At 42.4% G+C, this 22,635-nt stretch overlaps 1 protein-coding gene across 4 annotated transcripts; it reads right to left on the bottom strand.

Annotated features, from left to right (window-relative positions):
- Positions 1-754: 754 nt before the first annotated feature.
- EIF4E3 (eukaryotic translation initiation factor 4E family member 3) lies at positions 755-21,677 on the bottom strand. Of its 4 annotated transcripts, XM_084531547.1 has the most exons (8): positions 15,975-16,089; positions 13,497-13,755; positions 11,325-11,397; positions 9,363-9,457; positions 7,337-7,397; positions 4,184-4,250; positions 2,665-2,820; positions 755-2,142 (listed from the first exon to the last, which is right to left on the bottom strand). In XM_084531547.1, exons 2-8 carry the CDS (start codon positions 13,541-13,543, stop codon positions 2,096-2,098), a joined length of 546 nt encoding a protein of 181 aa, XP_084387673.1. In that variant the 5' UTR covers positions 13,544-13,755; positions 15,975-16,089; the 3' UTR covers positions 755-2,095. The 4 variants fall into 4 exon arrangements, with proteins under 4 accessions (XP_084387673.1, XP_084387674.1, XP_084387672.1 ...); XM_084531548.1 differs by lacking the exons at positions 13,497-13,755; positions 15,975-16,089 and adding an exon at positions 21,511-21,677; XM_084531546.1 differs by lacking the exons at positions 13,497-13,755; positions 15,975-16,089 and adding an exon at positions 19,060-19,220.
- Positions 21,678-22,635: the final 958 nt, after the last annotated feature.

Here is a 22,635-nt window from a genome sequence, read left to right as displayed (position 1 = left end):
AGATCTCAAACAAGTTATGTTCAACAAACTGCTATTTAATTACCAGCACGGAATCCTGTTAATTAGCTTGCCCCAGAAGGCAGCCCTTCATCCCCGTTAAGTGAAATTCCCAACTAATCCCCGCAGTTGTGCCGCAGCCAGGGAGGCTGCAAGGCAGCGCACGGGGGTAACACTGAGCTCCAGGGAGGTGAGGGCAGCCACTGCAAAAGTTCTTCTGTTTTTACATTCAGTGCTTGCAAAATCCCCAAATGCAGTTTGTCTTGTCCCGAGGAACCCACTCATTGCCCATAGAAATGAGGGCCTCCAAGTGCGCACTTGCACTAAAACCCATCCAGTAATAACTGTATTAACTGAAGCTCCACTCAGTGCTGCAGTAACGACTCCACTTCACCATGGAGGTAAAGCACCTGCTTGCGTTCTCTCACTTATTCTGAGAAGTTTGACATTTTACATTCACACTAATGGTCTTATTTATTTTGAAACCTTGGTTTAAAAAAAAAAAAAAAAAAAAAAAGACCTTGAGTATTAACTGAATATATACAAGAGATACTACTAGTGGACTTCACGCCTTTCTGGTTTAAGAACAAAAAACATTTTAAAATATATGTATATAATTTATTTATTTTAAATATATATTTTTTTAATCTGTAAACAAAATGTAGATAGCTTCTAAGAGAAGTTTCACTGAAAAACACAGGTTTAAAAAGGCAGGTCTGGTAACATTTTGTCTCAAATCAATCACAGAAGCAAGACATTTGATCTAAGAAAACTTCTTTATTTCTTTAATTAATAATCTCATTAACTGCAGTTTTAATTCATAAATACAAAGTTGTAAAAAAACCTCATGTGCAATCCTTACTTTTAAATTTGATTCTAATGGCTGCTTCTTAATACTCCAAACATGTGGAAATCAGTGCAATTTGAACAGTTGCCAAACAAGAACTCTTACCAATGAAGTAATGCTGAGCGGAGCACACGTTCCTCTCTACGCTGCAGCCTCTTCTCGCAAAAGGAACTAAATCTTTGGTAGTATAGTAAAGCAAACTGACACCTCATAATTAATATAGACAAACATTTAAAGAGTAGCACAGTTAATGTTCACATTCATGCTGTAAAACAAAATCCACTTATTTTCTTTAAATTAAAAAAAAAAAAAAGACCGAAGGAGCCCTGATATCTTAAAAACTGTGTGATAGGTTTTCTTCCTTTGCACTGAAGTCAACAGCAATTCTGTTGACTAAAATAACTGCAGAAGTCTGAGGGATGGGGATCCAGTTAGTCAAATGCATTAGAAATGATTCATGACTTTTTCCAATAGTGTACAGAAAAATATCACACACTAAAAAAATAAAGACACAAACCCTTCTTAAATAGCAGATGTAGAGTTTGCAGGGTTTCTTACCTAAAGATCTCTCAATACGAGCCTGAACAGAGTTTTTTTGAAGTCATCACACTTTAAACACTTGTTAATGTTATCTCACAGAGGGTCAGTTCCAATATAAACGTGTCTCTTTAGTTGTTCATTCAGTGAATTCTTCACTCTTTACTCTTACAGCATGTGTGCTGTTGTCAGTGCAAGACCAGATTACATAGTCCATTAGGATAATGCAGTGCAACTCCTTCATCTCTTGGGACAAAGACAGTGAGTAAATCTTCGCATGATAGGAATGTCTCAAAATGAAAATTGAAAACACATTTCACCAAGCCAGTATTCCTCTATGCACAGCACATCTAGAGAAAGCAGCATATCATGTTTGTGCACATTTGCATCTAACTAAGTACAGTACAGAAAAACAAAGCATTCTATCTTAATGAAATCGGAATAAATATGATCTGATTAAAAAAAAAAATAGTGGCCAAAATAACTTTTTAAAGAAACAATGAAGAATTGAAAACACAACCAAACAAAAAGTAATGAATGGCACATTTGGCAGGCAGGGTAACCATGTTTCCTCATTTTCAGCAGCAATAGCCCAATCTGAAGTGTTAGAAACTCAAGAGGGCCACTGCACATAGTGGTTCTGCAGGACTTCCAGCCATCCTTCTGCTCGTTCAGACCACCTCCAAACACTAAGTGTCGAGCACAAGACTGCGCTTAATGTTTTCCACGTCTGCCTTCAAAAGCATGGTGCTCTCTGTGCGCTAAGGGAGAGAAATAAAAAGAAAACATGTAAGTTTTGACAGGGGGTTGAAAAGATGAAGAGGAAAGACAGTGATGCACAAGCAGTTGAGGAAGACAATGTGCCAAGGAGTGATCTTTGGGAATACACTGTTCCGATTACACATTTATAGAGAGTCTAAAGAAAGGGACCCCTGAAAATCCCATCTGTAACTGGTTCCACTAAATCAATACACACATTAAGAAGCATGCAGTCTTGGCAGCTATCAAGATGTCTCTCAATAACTTTAGGAATCAGGTGTATTAAGCATAAAGCTAAAAACATTCTAAAATTAAATCTAAAATATTCTATGCTTTGAATGGTAGCTAACTCTCATTGAAGGCACAGGACCATCTGTAATTCTTAAGCGAAAATTTCAATGCAAGGGGAGATGCTGTGTTTCTAAATGGCTAATGAGGAACCAGAGAGGTTATTCCCATGGAAATATCCCACCAGCATCTCGCTTCTCAAACAGCGGTGGAAATGAACTAGTAAAAATACTTACGTTTATAGAACACTGCTTTAAAGGAGGTGTGTGGCAGAAGTTTATATATCTTTTCTAAAACTTTTGCTTCACTCGCTAAGGAAGCGTTCCCATTCCAGACTTGTATAACATCTTCACGGTCACGAACGCTGACGCTAACCCCTATTACTTCATCATCTGCATGGAAGAGGAAGCATCATTAAAAAAAATACTTGAAAAGTGAGACATGTCTAATTCGATACTTATGTGCTGTGCAAGTGTCCAGAAGTTGAACAAACTGAAGCAACAAAAGAACATTCTCCAATGCAGGGAATACAAGTGTTCAAAGCAGACAAAACAGTTACCAGAAAGAAACAAACACTATTTATAGTAACTATTGCAAATATTACCTCACAATGGTTTTAATGAAGTGCCTCGAGAAAATTTATCTTTATTAACACTTACCCTTGACCAGGAGGTAATCTTGTGATTCTTCAGATTGTTTAGCAATATAAACTACTAAGGGAAATCTACCTTAAATAATACCGCAAGCAAAAGCCTGCAGAGGCAGATTAGCTGTCTTGTATTTTTCCTCAGAAACTGGCTTTTTCTCCTTTGTGATAAAGCAGTGAAGGAACACTTCCTAACTGGTTGTTCAGTATCATTGTAACAGCTAATTTAATCTGATATTTGTGTTTAGGAGAGGCAAACAGCGTCACAAGAGATGATGCAAAAGAACCATTCACATCACCCAGACAGAAGAGGCAGCTCTGTAACTGAGCCCAGACGCATGAGATGGTCACAGGCTCATACTTGCTGCCTGTGTCTGAGGGGCAGCACTTGCTGATGCACCTTAAGCATGCTGGTATTCCCAGCACCTTCCTGGAGTTCATTTCCAAATGAAATGTGTAAGCACAGAAGAGACATTTATTCTGAAAGTGATTGCATTAAATCATTACATCTGAACAAAAACCACAGATGAACTTCTGGATAATTAATGACTGTTTTCCGGTAAGCCAGCAAGGTATTTCAAGAATTTTACGTAAATTAAATCACACTAAAGACTACTTTGACCTAAGCAATGCTTTTAAGTGATAATGAAAGCATCACCTCTGGCTAGAGTGCTAAGCTGGGGTTCAGAAGACCCAGGTTTCCATTACAGCTCTGTTATGGGTTTTTAACACCACCACAGTCAAACCACACAGCTTCTCTGTGCTTCAGGTCTGCTCTGGTGCTTCCCCAAACAGCCCATAACCAGAATACACCACGATAGCTAATGGGCATCTAATTCAGTTGCTTCCAACTGTGACAGTACAAACAATCTGGTATAGAAATGTTATTTGGTGTTCCAGAATTCTGGCATTGTAGAATTTAATATTAATCACTTAAATGCTGGCAGAGATAGACATTTAAAACCTTGATAATCCGCTGGCTTCCCAGGAACACAGGCTGTTCAGCTGGAGTTCATAGGTAGCTCTGCACTGGAACAGCTGAAATACCTCATCCTCCTCTTCCTGAGGGTAGGTACGAATACGATATCAATATCATTTTTGAAAGTTACCTGCTGCACAACAATCCATGAACTGTTCTCCAATAGTTGCTAACAGGAGCTCTTTCCATACTGCTGCCTAAGAAGAAGAAGAAAAGTTACTTTTGCTTTACTATCTCTTAATTTAAAAGTTTGGTTTGCTAGAGGATGTACTCAAAACTGAGCTTTCTGAGGTTGTCTAAACAAAAAAGTGTTTGTTGCAATTACACGCTGTGTTATATTAATAATTTCTTCAATATAGTCAGAGCAAGAGTTTAGACCCTGGAAATAAATACTGTTACGAAGAATTGTTAAAATAGATATTTAATATTTAACTCTATTTACTTTGTCTGTGTCCATGACCTACCCTGAACGCACTAATCAACGTACAGCATGAAAGTAGAATTCCCAAGAATTTCCCATGATAAAAGACAGAAACAAATGATCACAAGTAGAGCCTTACTATGAAAAAGCATTACCAACCATGCTACAAAAAGCACCAGAAATCCCTACCAACAAGTTAAATGGATTTATTATTTAAACATCAAGTCTGATTTGCCTTGACTACGAAATAAGCCTGTCTTTCAACAGATTCAGATGCACACTAGAGAGTTAAAACGGGGGGGAACAACAACTATCTGCCAGTTTTCTTTGGCTCTGTTAGACCAATTACACTGTTATTTGCTTTTGGCATTTATTACCTAAGCAAAAGACCATACAAATCCTGGAATGCTTCTGGATCAACACGTTCAGTAATATGCTCCAAGGTGTGCATTTACAGGGACGGAAAATATAGACATCGATGTATTCTGTAATATACATATTTTGCTATATCACCATAAAGATTTTATTAATACACTTCTTTTAAGGAATGCCTTTCTGCTCTTTGAAATTAACTTGAATTTTAGTACTATTAAAAAGAAAAAGCAATTAAATGCACCACGGTTAAAACAAAAGCAGAAGGAATAGCAATTAAACGCACCAGGGTTAAAACAAAAAGCAAGCAGCTATGGGGATGACAAACCAATAAACTGCTTTAATGGAGCTTCCAAGTACTCCTAAGCCATCTTCTGGACTACAAAGGACCAGACGTTGCTGTGACTCATTACCACCTCATCCTATCCATAACATGAAGCTATGCTATGGGAAGAACTGCTGCCATGCCTCACGAGGCAGCTTGGGGATGTCAGAGTGAGCCTGCGAGATGATGCCCTTGCCTGCCAGCGTCCAGTCCGTACATTAAGGTGAGATGACCATGCACAGTCATTACCGGGCGCAGTGCTCGCTACCGTGAGCTGTCCTCACGGCCTCATGGGTAGGAAGCACTTCATCCAGTAGTAAGCAGTTGCAGGATCAGGCTTATAAGGATCTAAAAAGTATTAGTTATTGTATTAAAAACCAGCATACAGAAGGGTCACCGTACACATGCAACAACATTGAAGTGTCAGTATTTTGTCGGTCAGTTTTTCATACCACTTCTAAGACTGGTGTCTTCAGAAATAACTACGTTTCCCTCCCTCCACACCCCCTGCAAGCACCGCTCTAACGTATTATCTTCTACTGAGGGCTGTACAAGATGGCTCTTCTTGGCCAAGGAGATGCGGTCTGGGTGTGTGGTGATTAGAAGCACGAAGCCAAGACTGAGAAATAGGCATAAATAATATTTTATGCCATTTACAAAGGTACTAAAAGCTGACTCAGGTTCATCTCCCATTAAACCTTTCAGAGGTGATCAGGGACATGTGGTACTTAGTTTGAGATATCAGAAAATAACCTCATGTCTGAAAGTGGTGATCATTCTATGAAAAACAAGGCTTCTTTGGGGTCCCTAAATGCACCACACAATAATGCAGGCTCCCAAAACCTCTCGTCACTGCTGACAATCTTCACACCTTGGGTTATAATAGGAAAAACACAATTTCAGCGTCTTTTGTGATCACTGGGGACTGAAGGCAGGAAAGCTGCAATTCACATATGGAAAAGAGCCCACAGGCAAAACCAATTAGCTTTTGGCTGAAGTTTCAAGTACCATCTTTCAGCATTTAATGCCTTCTGCAAGGCTGTCAGATTTTTCTTACAGTTCATGTTTAGCATTTAAAGGCCTGATCCAGACCCCACCTGCACACACACAACATGTGAATAGGTCAGGCCTCTTCCCTGTGGCAGGTCACAGGAAAAGGCATTTGAAGTCACTTGCATGCATCTGACAGCGCTGTGACACTCAGCATACAGAAAGTCATTTGTTTCAGCAGGGCTAGAACGACAACATGCCTGTACATTTTATCTTTTGCATTTCTAAATTCTGAAAAGAGAAAACTAAGCAGCACTATTTTCACAAGATGTACAAGTGAGGTGACTGACAACCTCAAACTCAATCTTGCCAAAGGGGATGATTCTTCTCCCCTTTACCCTATATACTCATTAAAATAAACTCTCCTAGCTATACACTCAAATTAAAAATAAGCTTTTTTTTTCCCCTGAATCATAGTGTGCTAAATTGGCTCACAAAACAGTTTGGTGAGCACCAGAGCCTTCACAAGGGGGATGAGGAAAAGAGAACAAACAAAACCTTCCCTCTTTCAAGGGAAGAAAGACATTAGATGGGTCTCGCTACCTGTGGAGAGAAAGCCTTAGTCCTCATTTGTCCTGAGGAAGGCACAGTGCTCCTCACTCCCACACGCAGCACATACAAGCAGTGCCAAGCACAAGCAGTCCTACTGAGTTTGACACAAAACTTGGGAGCATTTAGCACTTTGTGAAACTCTGGAAGTTGTGCTGAACCACGCGTGTGGATTGTTGAAGAGCATTACTGAGGTTCTGGCTGTAATACTAACAGGAGGAGGTTTCTATGTTTTGCTTTGCATGCCTATAATCAAACTGAGTTTTGAAAACAAAGGTGTTTATAGAATACCATCTTTGTCAAATGGAATACAACGCTGCAGCTTTCAATTGATTTATAATACCTTGACAAATGTGATCAAAACCAAGAGATACTAAATTAGCTGAAAATAAAACTTTTGCTCACCGTCTTAAAGCAAAAGATTACAGACTTTAAAATGGTGTTTGGTTGTTGCATCGGGTGATGTCAAAACTAGGAAGTCTTACAACAGCTTTATCACATGGAATTTAAAGGAACCCCCTTACAAAAAAAAAAAAAATCAAAAGGAAAGAGTCAGTGTTACATACCGTACTTTCTTTAGGGACCTTCATTTTCCATATACCTCCCTTGGCATTGCTTTCCTCTTCCCTGGTTATGGGAAATAGATCAGTAAAATAAGCATTCAGATCCACATCAAGATAAACCTACGTTCAGGGGTTAATTTTCCCAGAAAAATCCCATTGGAAATGCAATTACTAACCCCGGGTAGCATGACTCAAATTATGACTTCTGACATCAGACATAATTCTTCCATTGTTCATATGAACTGCATCTCTCAACACCTAATCCCTCTCCCAAGTTTTGTGTGTTGGAAAATATATACATTTTCCCTGGCTACAGACTAGCTTTGAAGTGGCTGCATACGATATGGGAACAAGCCACAAAGCAATTTTATGTTTTACTATGGTAACCTTTTATTTTGGAAGAACTCCGGCACATATTTTCACAAAAGCAACTTATTAGTCTCAAATTTATCCATTTCAATACAAAAACATGAGCATACTTCATTTCAGTTTTGTGACAACTAGAAATTGTCTTTGTTTAAAAAGACTGAAGTTGTCTGGGGCCAGGACAACCTGTAAACTGTCTTTTAAAGACAAAGGTACAACATAAACTTCTGAACTTTTCAAGTTTTCTGTTACAATTCTTTAAGTAAGATTTTAAATTTTAGGGTTTCTAGTATTCTGTTAAGGCTCTGTAAAAGCAAAGTTATAGGCACAACCTAAAAGTCACTTTTGGAGCAGCGTAAAGCCATTATGAAAGCCACAGAGACTCTTCAGGTCAGTGATGTCCCACTGGTCCACACAAACACCTGTGGCAGAAGGAGGGAAACCTCTGCAAGTCCCTAATTCGTTCTCCTGAGTTTGTTTTTCCTCTAAAAAACAATGCTGTAGTTAGCCAGTATAGCATAACTGCAATCTGAGAAAAGCTTCTCTGCAGTAATTACTGTTAAGTCAGGGGGGTACCAATGGTACCAACCTCTTACAATCCCGTCCCTAAGAGGCAGCACACACACCTAGTCTTAAAACAGATGTATCTTTTTCAGGAAAAGCCCTTGCATTTTACACCTTTAACAGTGATTTATCAAAATAGAATTTAGACTAGAAGGAAAAAATCCATTCAAAAATACCAAGGAACTGCACATATTGGCCCAGCTGATTTATACAGACACCAACATTTTGTTCAAACCCAATTTAGTTATTCTGGCCAGTCACAGTATTTTTTAGAAAACTAACACAGATCTTCAGATGTGTTTCACTTTAAAGAAGTATTTGCCTCTTCAGTAGATTAGGACAGAAACCTCCTGTAGTAACTCAACATCCAGTTAGAGACACGATGATCCAGTTAGAGAACCCTAATCCAATTACAATCTAGTGCAAATGATGTCAAAAAGATCAAATCTCTTCAGTAAATGTTTAAGATAATTAAGATGTGAAGGAACTGGATCAGGAAGAAGGTATGCTAAACTCAATTTCTGAAAGGAAAACATCAGTGATTTATACTTTATTTCATTACTATCCCACAATCAAGTAGGGACTTGCTGCAATGCACCACTTCATAATGCCTTACGTTGGTTTTAACCCAAGCCTGTAAGTAGATTTTAATGCACACTCCATAATTTTGTACAGGTGAAGTACAGTTAAGGACACACCAGTTATTTGCATCATTATTACGCTACCTTCACTGCAAAGAAAAATTTGCAAGGTAATAGCGTGTTTCAAAGACAAGTAACGTTCTGCGCAGTCTTGAACCAGATTTCAAAGGCACATTTTAATTTCTTAATTGTTAATCCATGATTTAATTTCTGACATTTATGTTCAAAGGTGGACAATTAAATTACAGCCTGCACTTTTAATAATGACTCTATTTAGTACAAGTCACTTTTAAGCTTAACATAACCCCTAGGACACTTTTTGCAGGTCTCAAGGTCAGGCATTTGCGGGCAGCAGAAAGGTGATGCTCCTGGCCCACACCTCCTTTCCCTGCCTCCTTTCCCCATGTCACGTTTTCCCAGTGCCCACTCCCAGCAGTGTCTGATGATAACACACTTACCAAAGTGGCCGTCTTTCTCCCCGCATTAAGTGGTAACTACATCTCAGGGGCAAGCTTGTCACAGGAGGAATGTTGTTGTAGACACTCCAGAAATTCTTTATAAAACAAAAAAACACTAGTTGCATTAACACAAGAAAATACATTTCAAATGAATTTACTTCCTTGGTCATATTCTCTAAAACCATCACATATCTTACTCCTAGAGACCTGTCACCTTCTGCATTATAAGAAAATGAAACTTACTGCAATTTCACTTTGTGTGTTTATACTGAAGTATGTCAGAACAAACCAGTACACTAAACTTCCTTAACATACTGAAGTTAAATACTTACATAAAATCTCCACCTTGTGTCACTACCAACTAGTCTAAAACTTCACTGGGATCATCTTGAACTACAAAGAAACAGCAATAATTCCGTTGAACTAAATCCCTAACTAGCTCTCAAATTTTCATGAGACAAAGAACTTAAGATGCACGTTAATACAGGAATGGGGGAGAAATGAAAAGATGCAGGATCCATCAGAATACATCCCAGCTATTCTGGTAGTAAGAGCAGCAGCTGTCACATGTGCTTGGGGTGGATAAAAGGCACCTAGAAAGGGTGGTGAGCAACAGGGAGGGATGATTGAAGGGATCCCAATTCCCTTTCTTCTTCATCCAACAGCCAGGAAGAAAAAAGGATTTTAAAGACTTATGTTGCATCAACATGTAGTGATGCAACATTAAGCATTAGTACAACTAATTAAGTATTAGTTCATCTAATACTTAATCATTAGCACGACTTAGAAACAAAGACTGCAACATTATGCGATAAGATTTTGTAGCCCTTGGCAATTCCATTTAACAGCCATTACCAACATCCAGTCACAAAAGAAGAAAAACTATTAAAAATATAAAAATGGGTATGAAAAATTGGAGAGAACTAGGAACATTTATATTAAGTTCTGGGCCATCGTGCAGTGCTGCTCCTCTCACCAATGAAGATGGAAAAAGAGGCATAAACAGGGGCTCCCACGGGAGAGCCAACACCAAGCACTAGCTCCAGCTTTCCCTCTTGAGCTTACCTGGCCTCGTGCCTGGGTCTTCCCAGAGGGATTCTTTGTGTTTTCAGCCCCAAATTCATGAAAAGAAAATCTTAAGCTTTTTGAACAATAAAGCCCAATAATTTAATGAATAAAGGCTGGATTCAGAGTGGGAAAATGGCCATTACCAGATACTGCGTACACTGTTTTGTGGTCTTATGCTGACCTTTTTTCCAACAGTTCAAACAAGAGCCAGAGTAGCTGGTTTTGAAACAAACCCACTGGTGCTGTCAGCTCAAACTTGACAGAGATGTTCTGCTGCACGGTTGATGCAACCATTCCTGCTAACACAGGCATGGTAACTCTGGTATAAAACAGAAATGCAATGTACTTGCAGGAGATGCCCGCTGATGGGCACTGGCAGATGACACAAACATGCAGAATTTCTCATTGTTGCATGATGTACATGCAAAAGCCTTTTGATGTGTCAGTTTGATAGATTAGATTCTTTTTTTTTTTTTTTTTTTTTTTTTTAAGAAAAAAGTCATGCTCCAGGGCAGAAAGAAGAAAAAACACAGGCTGTAACATTTAGTCCTCATGCAATGATTTTCTGTATTAAAACTTAGAAAAGTCAGGAAAAATACTTGAAAACACATCAAGTATAACAATGCAGCACAGGCACAAGTGGAAACTTTGGAAAGTTTATGGGTGGGCTTGCCTGATCAAGCCAATATTTCCTCCTTTTCTGGTCTGGAAAGCCAAATGAAATTCAAACAATGACTGTGATACCACACACGATCACGCACAATAATGCTTACACTTCCTACCACAGGTGAGCAAAGCCATGAGCGTGACTCACCCAGATGGGTGTTAATCCTGCTTCACACCTTAAGTTTTGCTCTTCTTGTGTGGCAGTCGCTAGAGCCAAGCCAGCCTTACCTGCACTGTTTGTACTGTATAAATCTTCTTCAAGTTGGAGGCACATTCGGCTGCTGTAGTACCAGGTAGTGACCTTGGGGGGGGGAAAAGTAGGGATTAATAAAAATGTATTTTAACAAGGGGGAAGAAGGGAGACAGGGAGAAGTGAATCACACGAGTGTGAAGATAAAATATCCACAAATCAAAGTTATTCAGTAAACTTCAATTTAATCATAATTAATCATTTAAAGAGAGGAATTCCATTGTTTTTATACTTTTGAGTAAACAGAGATTTGCCAGGTAAATTGGGATTTTAGAATAGAATTGAAGAGAGTCATTTGGTTGGAAGGAACCTATAAAGACCAACCCCAGCTGCTGTTTTATGAAATCACTTTCAGTAAGCAGATAAAATTCAGATTTTAAACCAAAAACATCGATGCTGCTAACTGCCACGCCACACTTCTCAGCTGTTAGAAAAAAAAAAAAAAAAAAAAAGTTATTTGTCTGGAACCTGCAGACCCAAGCTCGCATCCCCAGGTTGTTTGCCAGTGATTGCCAAGAGCCAGGGGCACCCCGAGACCCCCGGCGTGCCGCAGGGGGGGCAGCGGCCGCCAGGTGGCAGCGGGCTCCAGCCCAGCGCAGCACCAGGAGCCCCCGGCCCTGCTCCTGCATCCCTCAGATGGATGGAAGGAGAAAAAGATGCAGGGCTCACTGGTGTACTGCTGTTACACTGAGCTGATCTCACCGCAGAGCACTTCAGTGCTTTATGGGAGACGCGTACGGGCTGTGGGAATACGGAGTGCCAAAGGACAGCTCCTGGTTTCAGTGCTGTGAGCCACCTAACGCAACCCACACGGCAAATTTGGGATTTCAGGCAGTCCTTCCACCAGCAATAATTCATTCTTCAAGCTGTGTCTGCTGCTGGCACTTGCCACAAAGCCAGGAGGTGCTTGGGCTTGTTTCACACCCAGGGCGCAGGGCTACGCTGCTGTACACCAGACAGGGTGAGCTTCTCCGGGTCACCCTCACACCGACCATTCCCAAGTTCCCATCCCAACCAGGGCTGCTGCCTTCAGGCACTGAAGCACTGCATCCTTTTCAGCCTTTGTGCCATCTCTCGGGTGTGTGCAATGCAGGGCAGCACATCCACCACATCCCCAGGTGTCCTCGCTCCATCACCACCAACCTGACAATCCCAGCACACACCCTCCAGCACACTTAGTGGGAACGCGGTCAACATTTCCAGGGCTCATTCTATTTGTTAAAGCCAGAAGCATTTTCTTCCTCAGAAGTTGACACAGGATTTGTAAAGCAGAATGAAGATCACAGAACAACCTCCCATTGCATAGGAAGGATGGCATTCAGAAGACTGAACCCCAAAACAGAAGCAGAGGAGACAACATGGGAATCCAGCTGATGCTGGGGTACCTTCTGGAGAAAGATCCCAGGATAAGGGCAAACCAGATCCCAGTCACCCTCCTGTCTCTGCAGCTGCTTGTCCCAGTACATCTGATGGGCATGTAAAGCACTACAACAACTCTCAGTTGTTACAGATGTAATTCAGGCTCTGGGGCAGGAGGGGAATCCACACAGAAGAAATGAAATAATTAAACAAGCAAAACTGCTGAAGCAGCACCAGATCAACAAAACTTTAATGCTGGCCCCCAGGTTTCTCGGGGGGCTCCTATCAAAGCAAAATGACTTTAAAATGCACACAAAAGCAGCAGAGAAACTCCTCCGTCTTTTCCAGCATAGGACAGCCTAGCTAATGATCACTGGATACAAGACTACATCACTGTAATGGACTCAACAAGAAAACAGGGCATTTGATGCCCCAATTTCAGTAATTAATTTAACTAGAGGTTATAAAAAAACAGACAAGAAATCAATATAGTGCAGGTCTGAGTCCTGTGGTTCATGAACTACAGAAACTCCCACGGGAAAGACTGATAATGTGAAAATAACAACAAACAAAGCTTTCAGTGTGCTCAGAAGGAATTATTATAGTGACTGGTGGCATCTTCGTGCTCTGCACTCACCACTAAAGAGCAAAAAGAAAAATCCACAGTATTTAACAAAACCAAAGCCAGCTTTCAAACACACAAAACAATGAAAGTAGTAAGTTAAAGGAGATGGAAACTCAGCAGGTGTTTTTGTCAATGAGGAATTGTGGATTTGCAAGCTATCACTTACTTTTTCCTTGCTGCTGACCAGAAGTAGCACATCTCACTGTGTGTCATGTACTATTGACCTTAAATAGGCAAAACATGAGTAAGTTTTGCCTCTTCTTGTTTCATACCACCGTTCAAAGAATTTCTTCTCTTACATACTACTGCCAGTTTGCTGACTGCAGATCACCAACACCTACGGGGTTAACTCTGCTGTACAACGTGTGGCATCCTCTCTGCACGCTCACACTGATACTGCTCCCGAGATGCTGCCATGGTAAGGTCTATTCAAATGAAAGAGAAATCCAGCCTGTAATGATAGCTTTCAAAGGTTATCTAGATAATCATGGTAGCCATGTAGTTACTTTAACGCCATTTTAAAGATCAGCTAAGAATGAAAGACAATATTCCACTCCAAGGTCATCAAATGGTTCATTTTGATAGCTGCAGATCATGGTTTGTCTGGAAAAAAAACCATTATCAGCTGGCAGAAAACACCAATCAAACAGCAAATCATTTGTTTTAAAAGTTAAGGTGCCTGACTACTCATTTATTCTTAGTAACCTGCCTGGCAAGCACTTTGTGCCCACAAGATTACACTGCATTATGTCAGCCTCTCACCCAGCTCTGTGAAGTGCCACTGATTTATGGGTCTGAGCATGAACCCCTAAACCTTATTAAGCAAATACTACAGAAGGCGCTGTAAATGATAAAATGACAGCATGCAGCAATTTAAAAGTTTCAGGACCATTTGCTGCAGAAGTTACACCTGCACAAATTGGGTTGAACGCGTGAGTATAGGACAGAAACGGTATTTTAAATCACAGACAGCCAGAGAAGGAAAAAGTGCATTTCATTCAAAATGGCAGATTGCTGACAGCAATGAACTGCAGCTGTTCTGCCACAGCCTCCCAGGAACTCAGCAGATAATACAGATGACAACTGAGCGGGTTTTGTGCCTCGAAACCCAGGAAATGATTTCTTTTTAACCAAGTACACAGAATAAGTTTAGATTCAACTAGCACAAGTGTTAGATGAGTTTCTAATGAAGAAACCTGTAGATATTCCTATTTCTGTATGTATTGCAACAAACACTTGCAATGTAAGCTAGGAGTAATAAGATGTTTGTGTACCTTGCTGAAAAAAACTCAATACATATTCTACTACAAAACAGAAAGCTTTGTTTAAGGGTCTGCATTTGCAGGTCACTGTGGGGCTCCTCCACTTGGGATAGTTTTACTGCCATCAACAGTAACATCAAGCTGATGCGCCACAATGAATTTTGAATTATTGCCATGGTGCTGTTTTGAATCATCTCAACAAGCACTGCAAACTCTAAGGAGCAGGAGGGAAAAGGCTGTGTCAGAAGGCAGCTGGACACAGAAGGCTTTTTTGGAGGTGGGCATGTCAGCCCCTGGGCCACCAACCCATTAATGCACACCCAGCTTCCCCACGGAGCCTGCACATGAAATATTCAGCAGCTCTCCTGCTCCGTGCCCTGCGACTCCCAGCACCTTCCTGCACCTTCAGAATATTTATGGGAGAAGTTTCAGTGCAACTTCTGGAAGAACTGAGCTGCCTAACGAGGTCAGGCCCACCCCTGTAAACTGCAGGAGCATTAGGAAGAGGTGGGGCATGGAAACAGAAATAACCTACCCAAACTGAATCCTACTGCCAGCTTGCTTAGCTACTCCTTTATTATTCCAGCACGAATAAAGAACAAGAGACAAAGATAAATTCCATTGTTTTATGCATGAATAAACCTCCAGGTGGTTGTGCTTATGTTAATGTGACGCTGAACTGTAGCTCTTCTGTTTCCCTGCGAAGAGCCAAGGATAGAAGTTTTTTTTCATACATACTCACACTGGCCTTTGTTTCCCAGCGGGAATCGCTCCACGGCTTTAGCGGGAGCTTTAAAAGCTGCCGAGCACTTTTGAAGATACCACTGTCAGTGCTGAGACACACTGGTTTGGGTACGAATAAGCAAAATATTTACTTGCAAAGCTTAAACTCAAAAACATGCTGTGGCAACTAAATAAATCTGGCAATCCATCCTGAATGCAGACAAAGACTGATTTCAAGCCATCAAAGCCTGTCAAAATGCATTTACCAGGTTGAACGTTTTTATAATATTAACCATCATTTTTCATTGTAAGCCACCTACTCATGAGCTTTAATAGATGAAATAGATGATTCCAGATAAATAGGATTTTGCTATAGGGAAGAAGGGAAATTATTAAGTTTAGTTTCCAATATTTGATGTGTTCAGTTATAATGATTCACAATTATTATGAAAACAGCTCAGTTGTCTACTAAGCATTATTTATATAGATCTCATCGCTATAAACTGGGGAGAGAAAAATCAGCATATAGGGGTGTATTTATGTGAGAATGTTTTCACTTTCCTGGAGTTGTCTATTAACATTGCATTACATTTGACAACATTCATTAGCGTATTCTTCCTCTCAAAGCTACAGAAGAGTTGAACCATAAACAAAATTACCTAAAAAGCACTGTTGAAGCGAGGCAAGAAGAAAAGGCAGACAGGCCCCTACAATGAAACCAGCACTGTTATGTGCATACACTCACACACACTTCCACTGACATGAACGCATCTGTGACAGCGCTTATCTGGAAACGAGACTTCTGTACCAGGCTTTTGTGATCTGCGTTCAGTTTCTGATAGCAGCGATTTGTAAAGAAGGGTACCCGTATTTTCCTCACTGTTGACTGAAAGTGGCATGTCAGCAGAACTGTCAGCTCAGACGCACTTAGATCTTCAAAAGACGTCTTTCTGCAAGGACGTGTGACATCTTCATCACTGCAAGTGCATACACACACTCTGGACCACGAACTGTAACCACTGACAAAGCCTCTGGCTTCTCATTGAGAGGCTGAAAAAAGCAGACAGCTATTAGTACTGGTATCTTCTATTATTTTAGCAGGGAAAGGCTTACTTAGTGCAGCTTTAATCATGAGAGGGCACACAACGCCAGGTAGGATTACTTGCATTGTGCCCAAACATACGCATCAAAAAGCCAAATCAGTTTCACCATCTTCATATTTACACAAATATTGTATCTAGATCTACAATCCCAAATCCCTATAAGGGAAAATTTCAAGTGCCTAACCTGGTTCATTTTAAAATTATTACATTCACTGAGGTATTATCACAGTACGTGTATCATCTATTTTTTATTTATTTTTATTTTTTTGCAATAAAGTGTATTGCAAAAACTAGAAATGCAATCTTTCGTTTAAAAGCCAGAGACAACTATGCAGTAATTCACAGCTACACTGAGACGAGCAGGAGTGTGAAGAGCCACCAGCAGGAATCAGCTTCCCAAGGTGGTACCAAAGGCATCCCCAAGACCTGCTGAAATTCTCCAGACCTTGTAACATCACCAGGGTATGGCACGCAAAGCACTACGAATAAGACATACAGGTATCAACTTGGAAACCTGCAGAATGGACACATAAAACAGCAGATCTAAAGCCTTTGTTTTAGAACACTTGGTACATCACCTTAAAACATTAACTTTTACAAAAAATCTCATTTATTTTAACAGGAAAAAATGACAGCTTCTGTCTCTGTATGTGAAACGGCTGGCCTGTGAGCATTTGAAGATCATTCATGGGATCTTACTTGTCAAACTAGTGAATAATATTTTCCCAAACACTTTCATCATTCTCACTTTCCTAAAGCATATATAGGGTCAGATATAAGAAAGTGAAATCCGACTGTAAATATTTTAGACATGTACCAAGAAAGAAGGCTTAGCACTTCCAGGAAATGCAACTGGCCCATGACATGCGTGTGATAATGACAGTGAACCAGAACCTGGTCACAGGATCGCAGACCTCAAATCTTAAACCTACGCCAAGGCATTTAGAGAAACAAGTGCTAATGTGGATAAAACAAAGGCATTTACTTCTGAGGTGGGAGATGAATCCGGGACACTAAGGTAAAAATGAGGCCATTAAACCCAAGTGAATCACTTGGAAGCATGTCACAAGCTGCTAGAGGAAGTGCTGCTTCCTGGATATTTACTTTAAGAGTGTGACTTAATGAAAAGACACATGCTGGAGATCTTAGGATGTATGCCATGGATCTTTCACCATAGAGGGACAGAAAGATGCCTACCTCTACATATCCATCTCAACATCTACTTACCCTCAAATTTCACTTCCTCTTGCATTTCAGCCCCAAACCACTGTAATACGTAGAGGCACTCAGAAGCAAGACCATTGCATGACACAACACCACTGCTCCACACTAGGTATTACTGAAGTAAGTTAAAAATGCTCAGCTGTATTCTACAGAAAGTTCATCCCATGCAAACCTTAGCACCAGTCCCCCAGCAAACCGTGTGGGTGTACCAATAAACAGTACAGATGCTTCAGTGGGACTCTGTGGACACACAAACCTCCACACACTGCAGTAATCTAAGCTCCTAGTCGTCCATTAAGAGCTCTCTTGTGCGCTTTTTAATGACTTACATTAAAAAAAAAATAGTAATATTGTTCCCTGTCATTATTCTGCTACTGTTGCTGGTAAACAAAACTGTGCTGAGTGTAGGTACGGCTAAAGACATGCTGACGCCTGGTGACAATTTTTTTTAAAACATACATTCACTTTTGGTTTTGTAAAGTAAGGAAGAACAACACTACCTAATTAAATACTTAGAAGGCATCAGAAGGAGGGAGAAAGAAAAGCAAACAGAGTAACTGAGTTTTAAAGCCTGAAATGCAGCTGAACCAGGACTTGGGGGTGAGGGGCTCATGATACAGGTCAGTAACTTGAAATGGATTTTAACTTCTGGCATAAATTATACAAGCTGGACATGCTTATCTCCCCGTGCTCGTGTAAACAAGCAGATCTTTGTGATAGCTTGCTTCGGAAGTGGTCCAAACACTGTTTTTTTAGAAGTAATCAAACAAACAGAAAACACGATTCAGACCCTGAGCCTCACAACAACGAAGTCAGGGTTCAAAGGGGCGAACCAGGCATGATTTGCGGGGTCACTCACAAGGTTTGGTTTGCCGGACCTGAGACCATTTGCCTGCTTTCGTCAATGTCATGCTATTTCTCCATCAGGAAATAAAAAAAAGGGACAGAAGAGGGGAGGAGAAGCTCAGGACAGGGCGAGGAAGACTGTCAGCATGCAGCAAGGCTCGCGGGGAGAGAACTTCTCCTCCTGGTTGAGGGAGAGGAGAAACAAACCAGAAGGTGGAAGGGGCGATACAGAAGGTTAATAACGAGACAAAAAGCACAGTCTGGGAGCAGACAGGCGAGCAGGCCGGGATTTCAGCTTCAATTTCGGGCTGGGCTCGGCACCGTGACCCCAAACCCCCGGGCAGCCCAGGGCCCCCTCCCTCGCGTCACGGCTAAATTTAGGGCTTAAAGCAACACCCGGGGCGCCGGCATCGGGAACCACAAAAGCAAAACTGGCTCGGAAAGTGCTTTTATTAACAGCGGGCTGAAAGCGTAAGGGGAGGGGACACCCAGCAAATGAATGTTACATCCAAAAGTTCTCCCCCCCGAAGCCAGCCCCCCGATAACCACCACCCCCGGCTCCCCCACTCACTTATCGAGCCAGAAGGTCCAGGGCGAGTGCAGGGGCAGCGGCAGCCCCGGCTCCCCCGGCCCTCCTGGCAGCCCCTCCGGGGAGCTGGGGGGCTCCGGGCCCGGGGGGCCGGCGGGGGGGCTGAGCGCCATGTCCCTGCCCCGGCCGGCCCCGCAGCGCCGCCCGCATCGGGGGGGCGGGACGGGAGAGGGCGCGGGGAGGGGACAAGGGACGCGGGGAGGAGGAGGAGGAGGGGAAGGGAGGAAGGACGGGAGGGGACGAGCCGGCTGGTGGAGGGGGGCAGCCCAAAAAGCAGACCCCGTGGCTGGGAGCCGTGCCCTAACGCCTCGTGAACTCAGGGCTCGGGGCTGTGACCATGTCCCTGGGCAGCCTGTCCCTGTTCCTGACCACCTCTGGGTGCAGACCCTGTCCCTAACCCCCAGCCTGACCCTCCCCTGTCCCAGCTCCATGCCATTCCCTCGGGTCCTGTCACTGTCCCCAGAGAGCAGAGCTCAGCGCCTGCCCCTCCGCTCCCTGTGAGGGAGCTGCAGGCCGCCATGAGGCCTCCCCTCGGCCTGCTCTGCTTGGGGCTCAACTCAGAGACCTCAGCACTCCCACACACCTTCCCCATCTTCATAAACCTCCCTTGGACACAGTTTTATGTCTTTCTTCCATTCCACTGCCCCAAACTGCACACAGGGACCAGAGAGACATAGGGACAGAGAGGTGGTGACAGGCAGCGATAGATGTGACTTGAGCACACAGCTGACTTGGACAGGGCGATACTTATCTGTCTTCTCATCTTCTCCCCCTCCTATTTAATTTACATGCTTCTTTTAAAGGGAGACGTTTCCCATAATCCAGCATGGATGCGTGCTTTAAAAATCTCACATTATTTTTGTAATAGTATTTCTTAATTTAAGATTCTCCCCGGTGGGACTATGCACAATAGTAAAGTTAAACACCCACATAAGCGATAGCAGGATCAAAGACCATGAATCACATAGGATTCCTTGCAAACACATTTAGTAGGATGAATAATTTTATATGCACTTCTTCCTAAAAGAAAAATCAGTGAAGCCACACTCCTTTAAAAAATGAAATCTAACAGTAAGTAAGGCCAGAGATCACCCATAAAAAGCAGTCTGTACAGTGACAGTGAAGAAACAAAAAAAGTTAATGATTATGTTGTGCAGATGGAAAATGCTAACTACTTAGCCAAATTAAATAAGATCTGGAAAACCAGTTGCACCATCTCTTGCAATTTAATTTACTGCTCTTTAAATAGAAGACAAGATAATGACTGCTTGGGAAAGCTTGGAGTCTGAAATTCATTGGTATGCCCACTCCAAGCTTTCTCCCGCTGTGTTAATGGTGTGCCCACCAAAAACGTTCATCCTGAACAAAGTACTACAATAAATGGTTGTATCTAGGCACAGCAGGCCTGGGTTTTCACAGGAGAGCTGGAGAAGAAGAGAAGGTAGGAGGGTGGAGGTTTCCTGAAGGGCACACTTCACCTCTGGGCCTGTGGCAGACAGCCTCCATGCCAGTGGCATTTCTGGTGTCCTGCTGAGGTTGCCAGTGCAGTGCCTATTTTTGTCTATGCAGCCAATCTCACTGGAAATAAGGCCAAGACCACGAGCAGGTACTACACAGCTAACTCCCTTGAATCCACCGCCTGCCTCTGTCAGGAGCCACACGCTCCAGCGAAAGCCTCCAGATTCCACCATCAGCAAGCGGTTCATCATTTAAAACATTATAGCTCAGGTTGAAAACAAATTACCATGTTACAAACAACCTGAGCTGTAAGGAACAATATCAAAGTACAGCCCCCACACCTCCAAGACACTGAGTGAATACCAGGCAGCAGAGCCTGTATCATTACTCCAAATGAGACATGTAAAGCCTCTATTTGTTTCTTGTTTACAGCAGTAAACACCAGGCCTCACAGCGGCACAAGGTACATCATGGGAATCTCAGATAACAGTAAATTAATCTGGCTGTGGAGGAAGGGCAATCACAGGATGCATTGAATTAGCACATGCAGCCCTTGCCTACAGACATTTCTAAGAAGTCGTGACACAGAGGCAAGAACGAGTCTCCTGAGGTGGCTCTCACAAGGAGAAACCGTGGTGAGAACAACATCCTGATCCTGCTCAGCCTCCCCGTGTTGCCAGCATGCCTTGAACAAAAACATTTTGGAGATTGAGTCCCAGGAAATTAGTAGCACTTTTAGACAGATTTATGAGCTTTAATTAAAAATGTATTTTACTGATATTTGCCTCATATCTAGAACGTTCATTTTTAAAGAAACCCTGCTGATACCATCTCCTGTGCTTTTGCACCTTCTCAAGCAGACCTACAATACACAAATTGTGTTATAGTGCAACTCCGTGCTCCAAGGCAGCACAGAGACGAGGTGACCACAGCTCACCACCACAGCAGGACTGCCTGTCTCTGTCCCTTACTTACTTGTCCCATTCCAGCTACGTCCTCACTTTGCTTGCAGAATCTCTGTGCAAAGAGGGGATTGTCTGCCATGAAAGGTCTTATAAAGCAGAACCAGGCAGCCAAGAGCAGGAGTCAGCAGGCAGATCAGATCAGCTGATTGCAGATGGGTAACAGCTGAAACATTCCCAGGTAACCGTTGGTGGGAAAGAAAAAAAAAAAAAAAAGAAAAAAATAATAAGAGGAAAAAAAAATAATAGGGAAAAACAGTGGTGTGGGTAATACCATTTTGGCCCATTCTGAGTGGGCCACTGCTTTCCTGAACTCAGTTTTAAGCACGTGAACCTCTTTGCCCCAAGGGTCCAAGTACTTTTTTGCTGGGGCTATTTAAAGTTGAAGCAAGCACACTATAGCTGGAACACTGAACATAACTCTTTCCATGGTCTTACTTGACATTTAACACCCTGCCCTTATCATCTGTGCTGATCCCAGAGCCTTGGCAGCACCGGCTGTATCACACGTGCTTGAGCTGCTATTTGCCTGCTCGGGTGGCTCTTTGCACAGCCCCTGCTCCCAGCTCGAGGGGAGGATCCCTGCAGCGTAACGTGGCCGTGGCTGGAGGGGCAGGCAGCCTCCTCAAACATTCAGGACCATCCCTTCCCTTGCTGGCAGTTGTATAACATCGCTGTGGCAACTACAATGCCTGCATGCATGAGAAATATTAGCAAAGCATTAGGCTTATTTTAGCTGCGTTTTAACACAGTTTAGCACCTGCGAGCGAGGAAGGGAACAAGCGCCATATGAGCAGTCGTGTTGCGCTTCCACGCTGGAAGCCTCCCACGGCTATTTCCGAGGCGATAGGTATGGCACCTCAGCAAACACCCAGCAGATAACCTGCTTTTGTTTATTCGGTGCTCCTAATAAAAAAATAACCGTGTGAAATGTTGGGGAAGACCTCTGCCTAGCCGAAGCTGGTCTTTTACTTCGAGCCGGAGCCAGCTGCAGCATAAAACCTTCATGGACTTGGGAGCTGGCTGGCGCACAAGCCCTGGCTGCTGTGCCCAGCTGCTGCTGCCAGTGCCCCGCCGGCTCGCAGACTGAGCCAACAGCCATGAAATGTAATTTCTGTACCAAACGCTGGTGTCACGA

Source organism: Aythya ferina (assembly GCF_964211825.1).
Source record: "Aythya ferina genome assembly, chromosome: 10".
NCBI classification, from domain to species: Eukaryota; Metazoa; Chordata; class Aves; order Anseriformes; family Anatidae; genus Aythya; species Aythya ferina.
The sequence above is the reverse complement of the archived record's forward strand: the minus strand, read 5'-3'. Positions and strand labels throughout refer to the sequence as shown.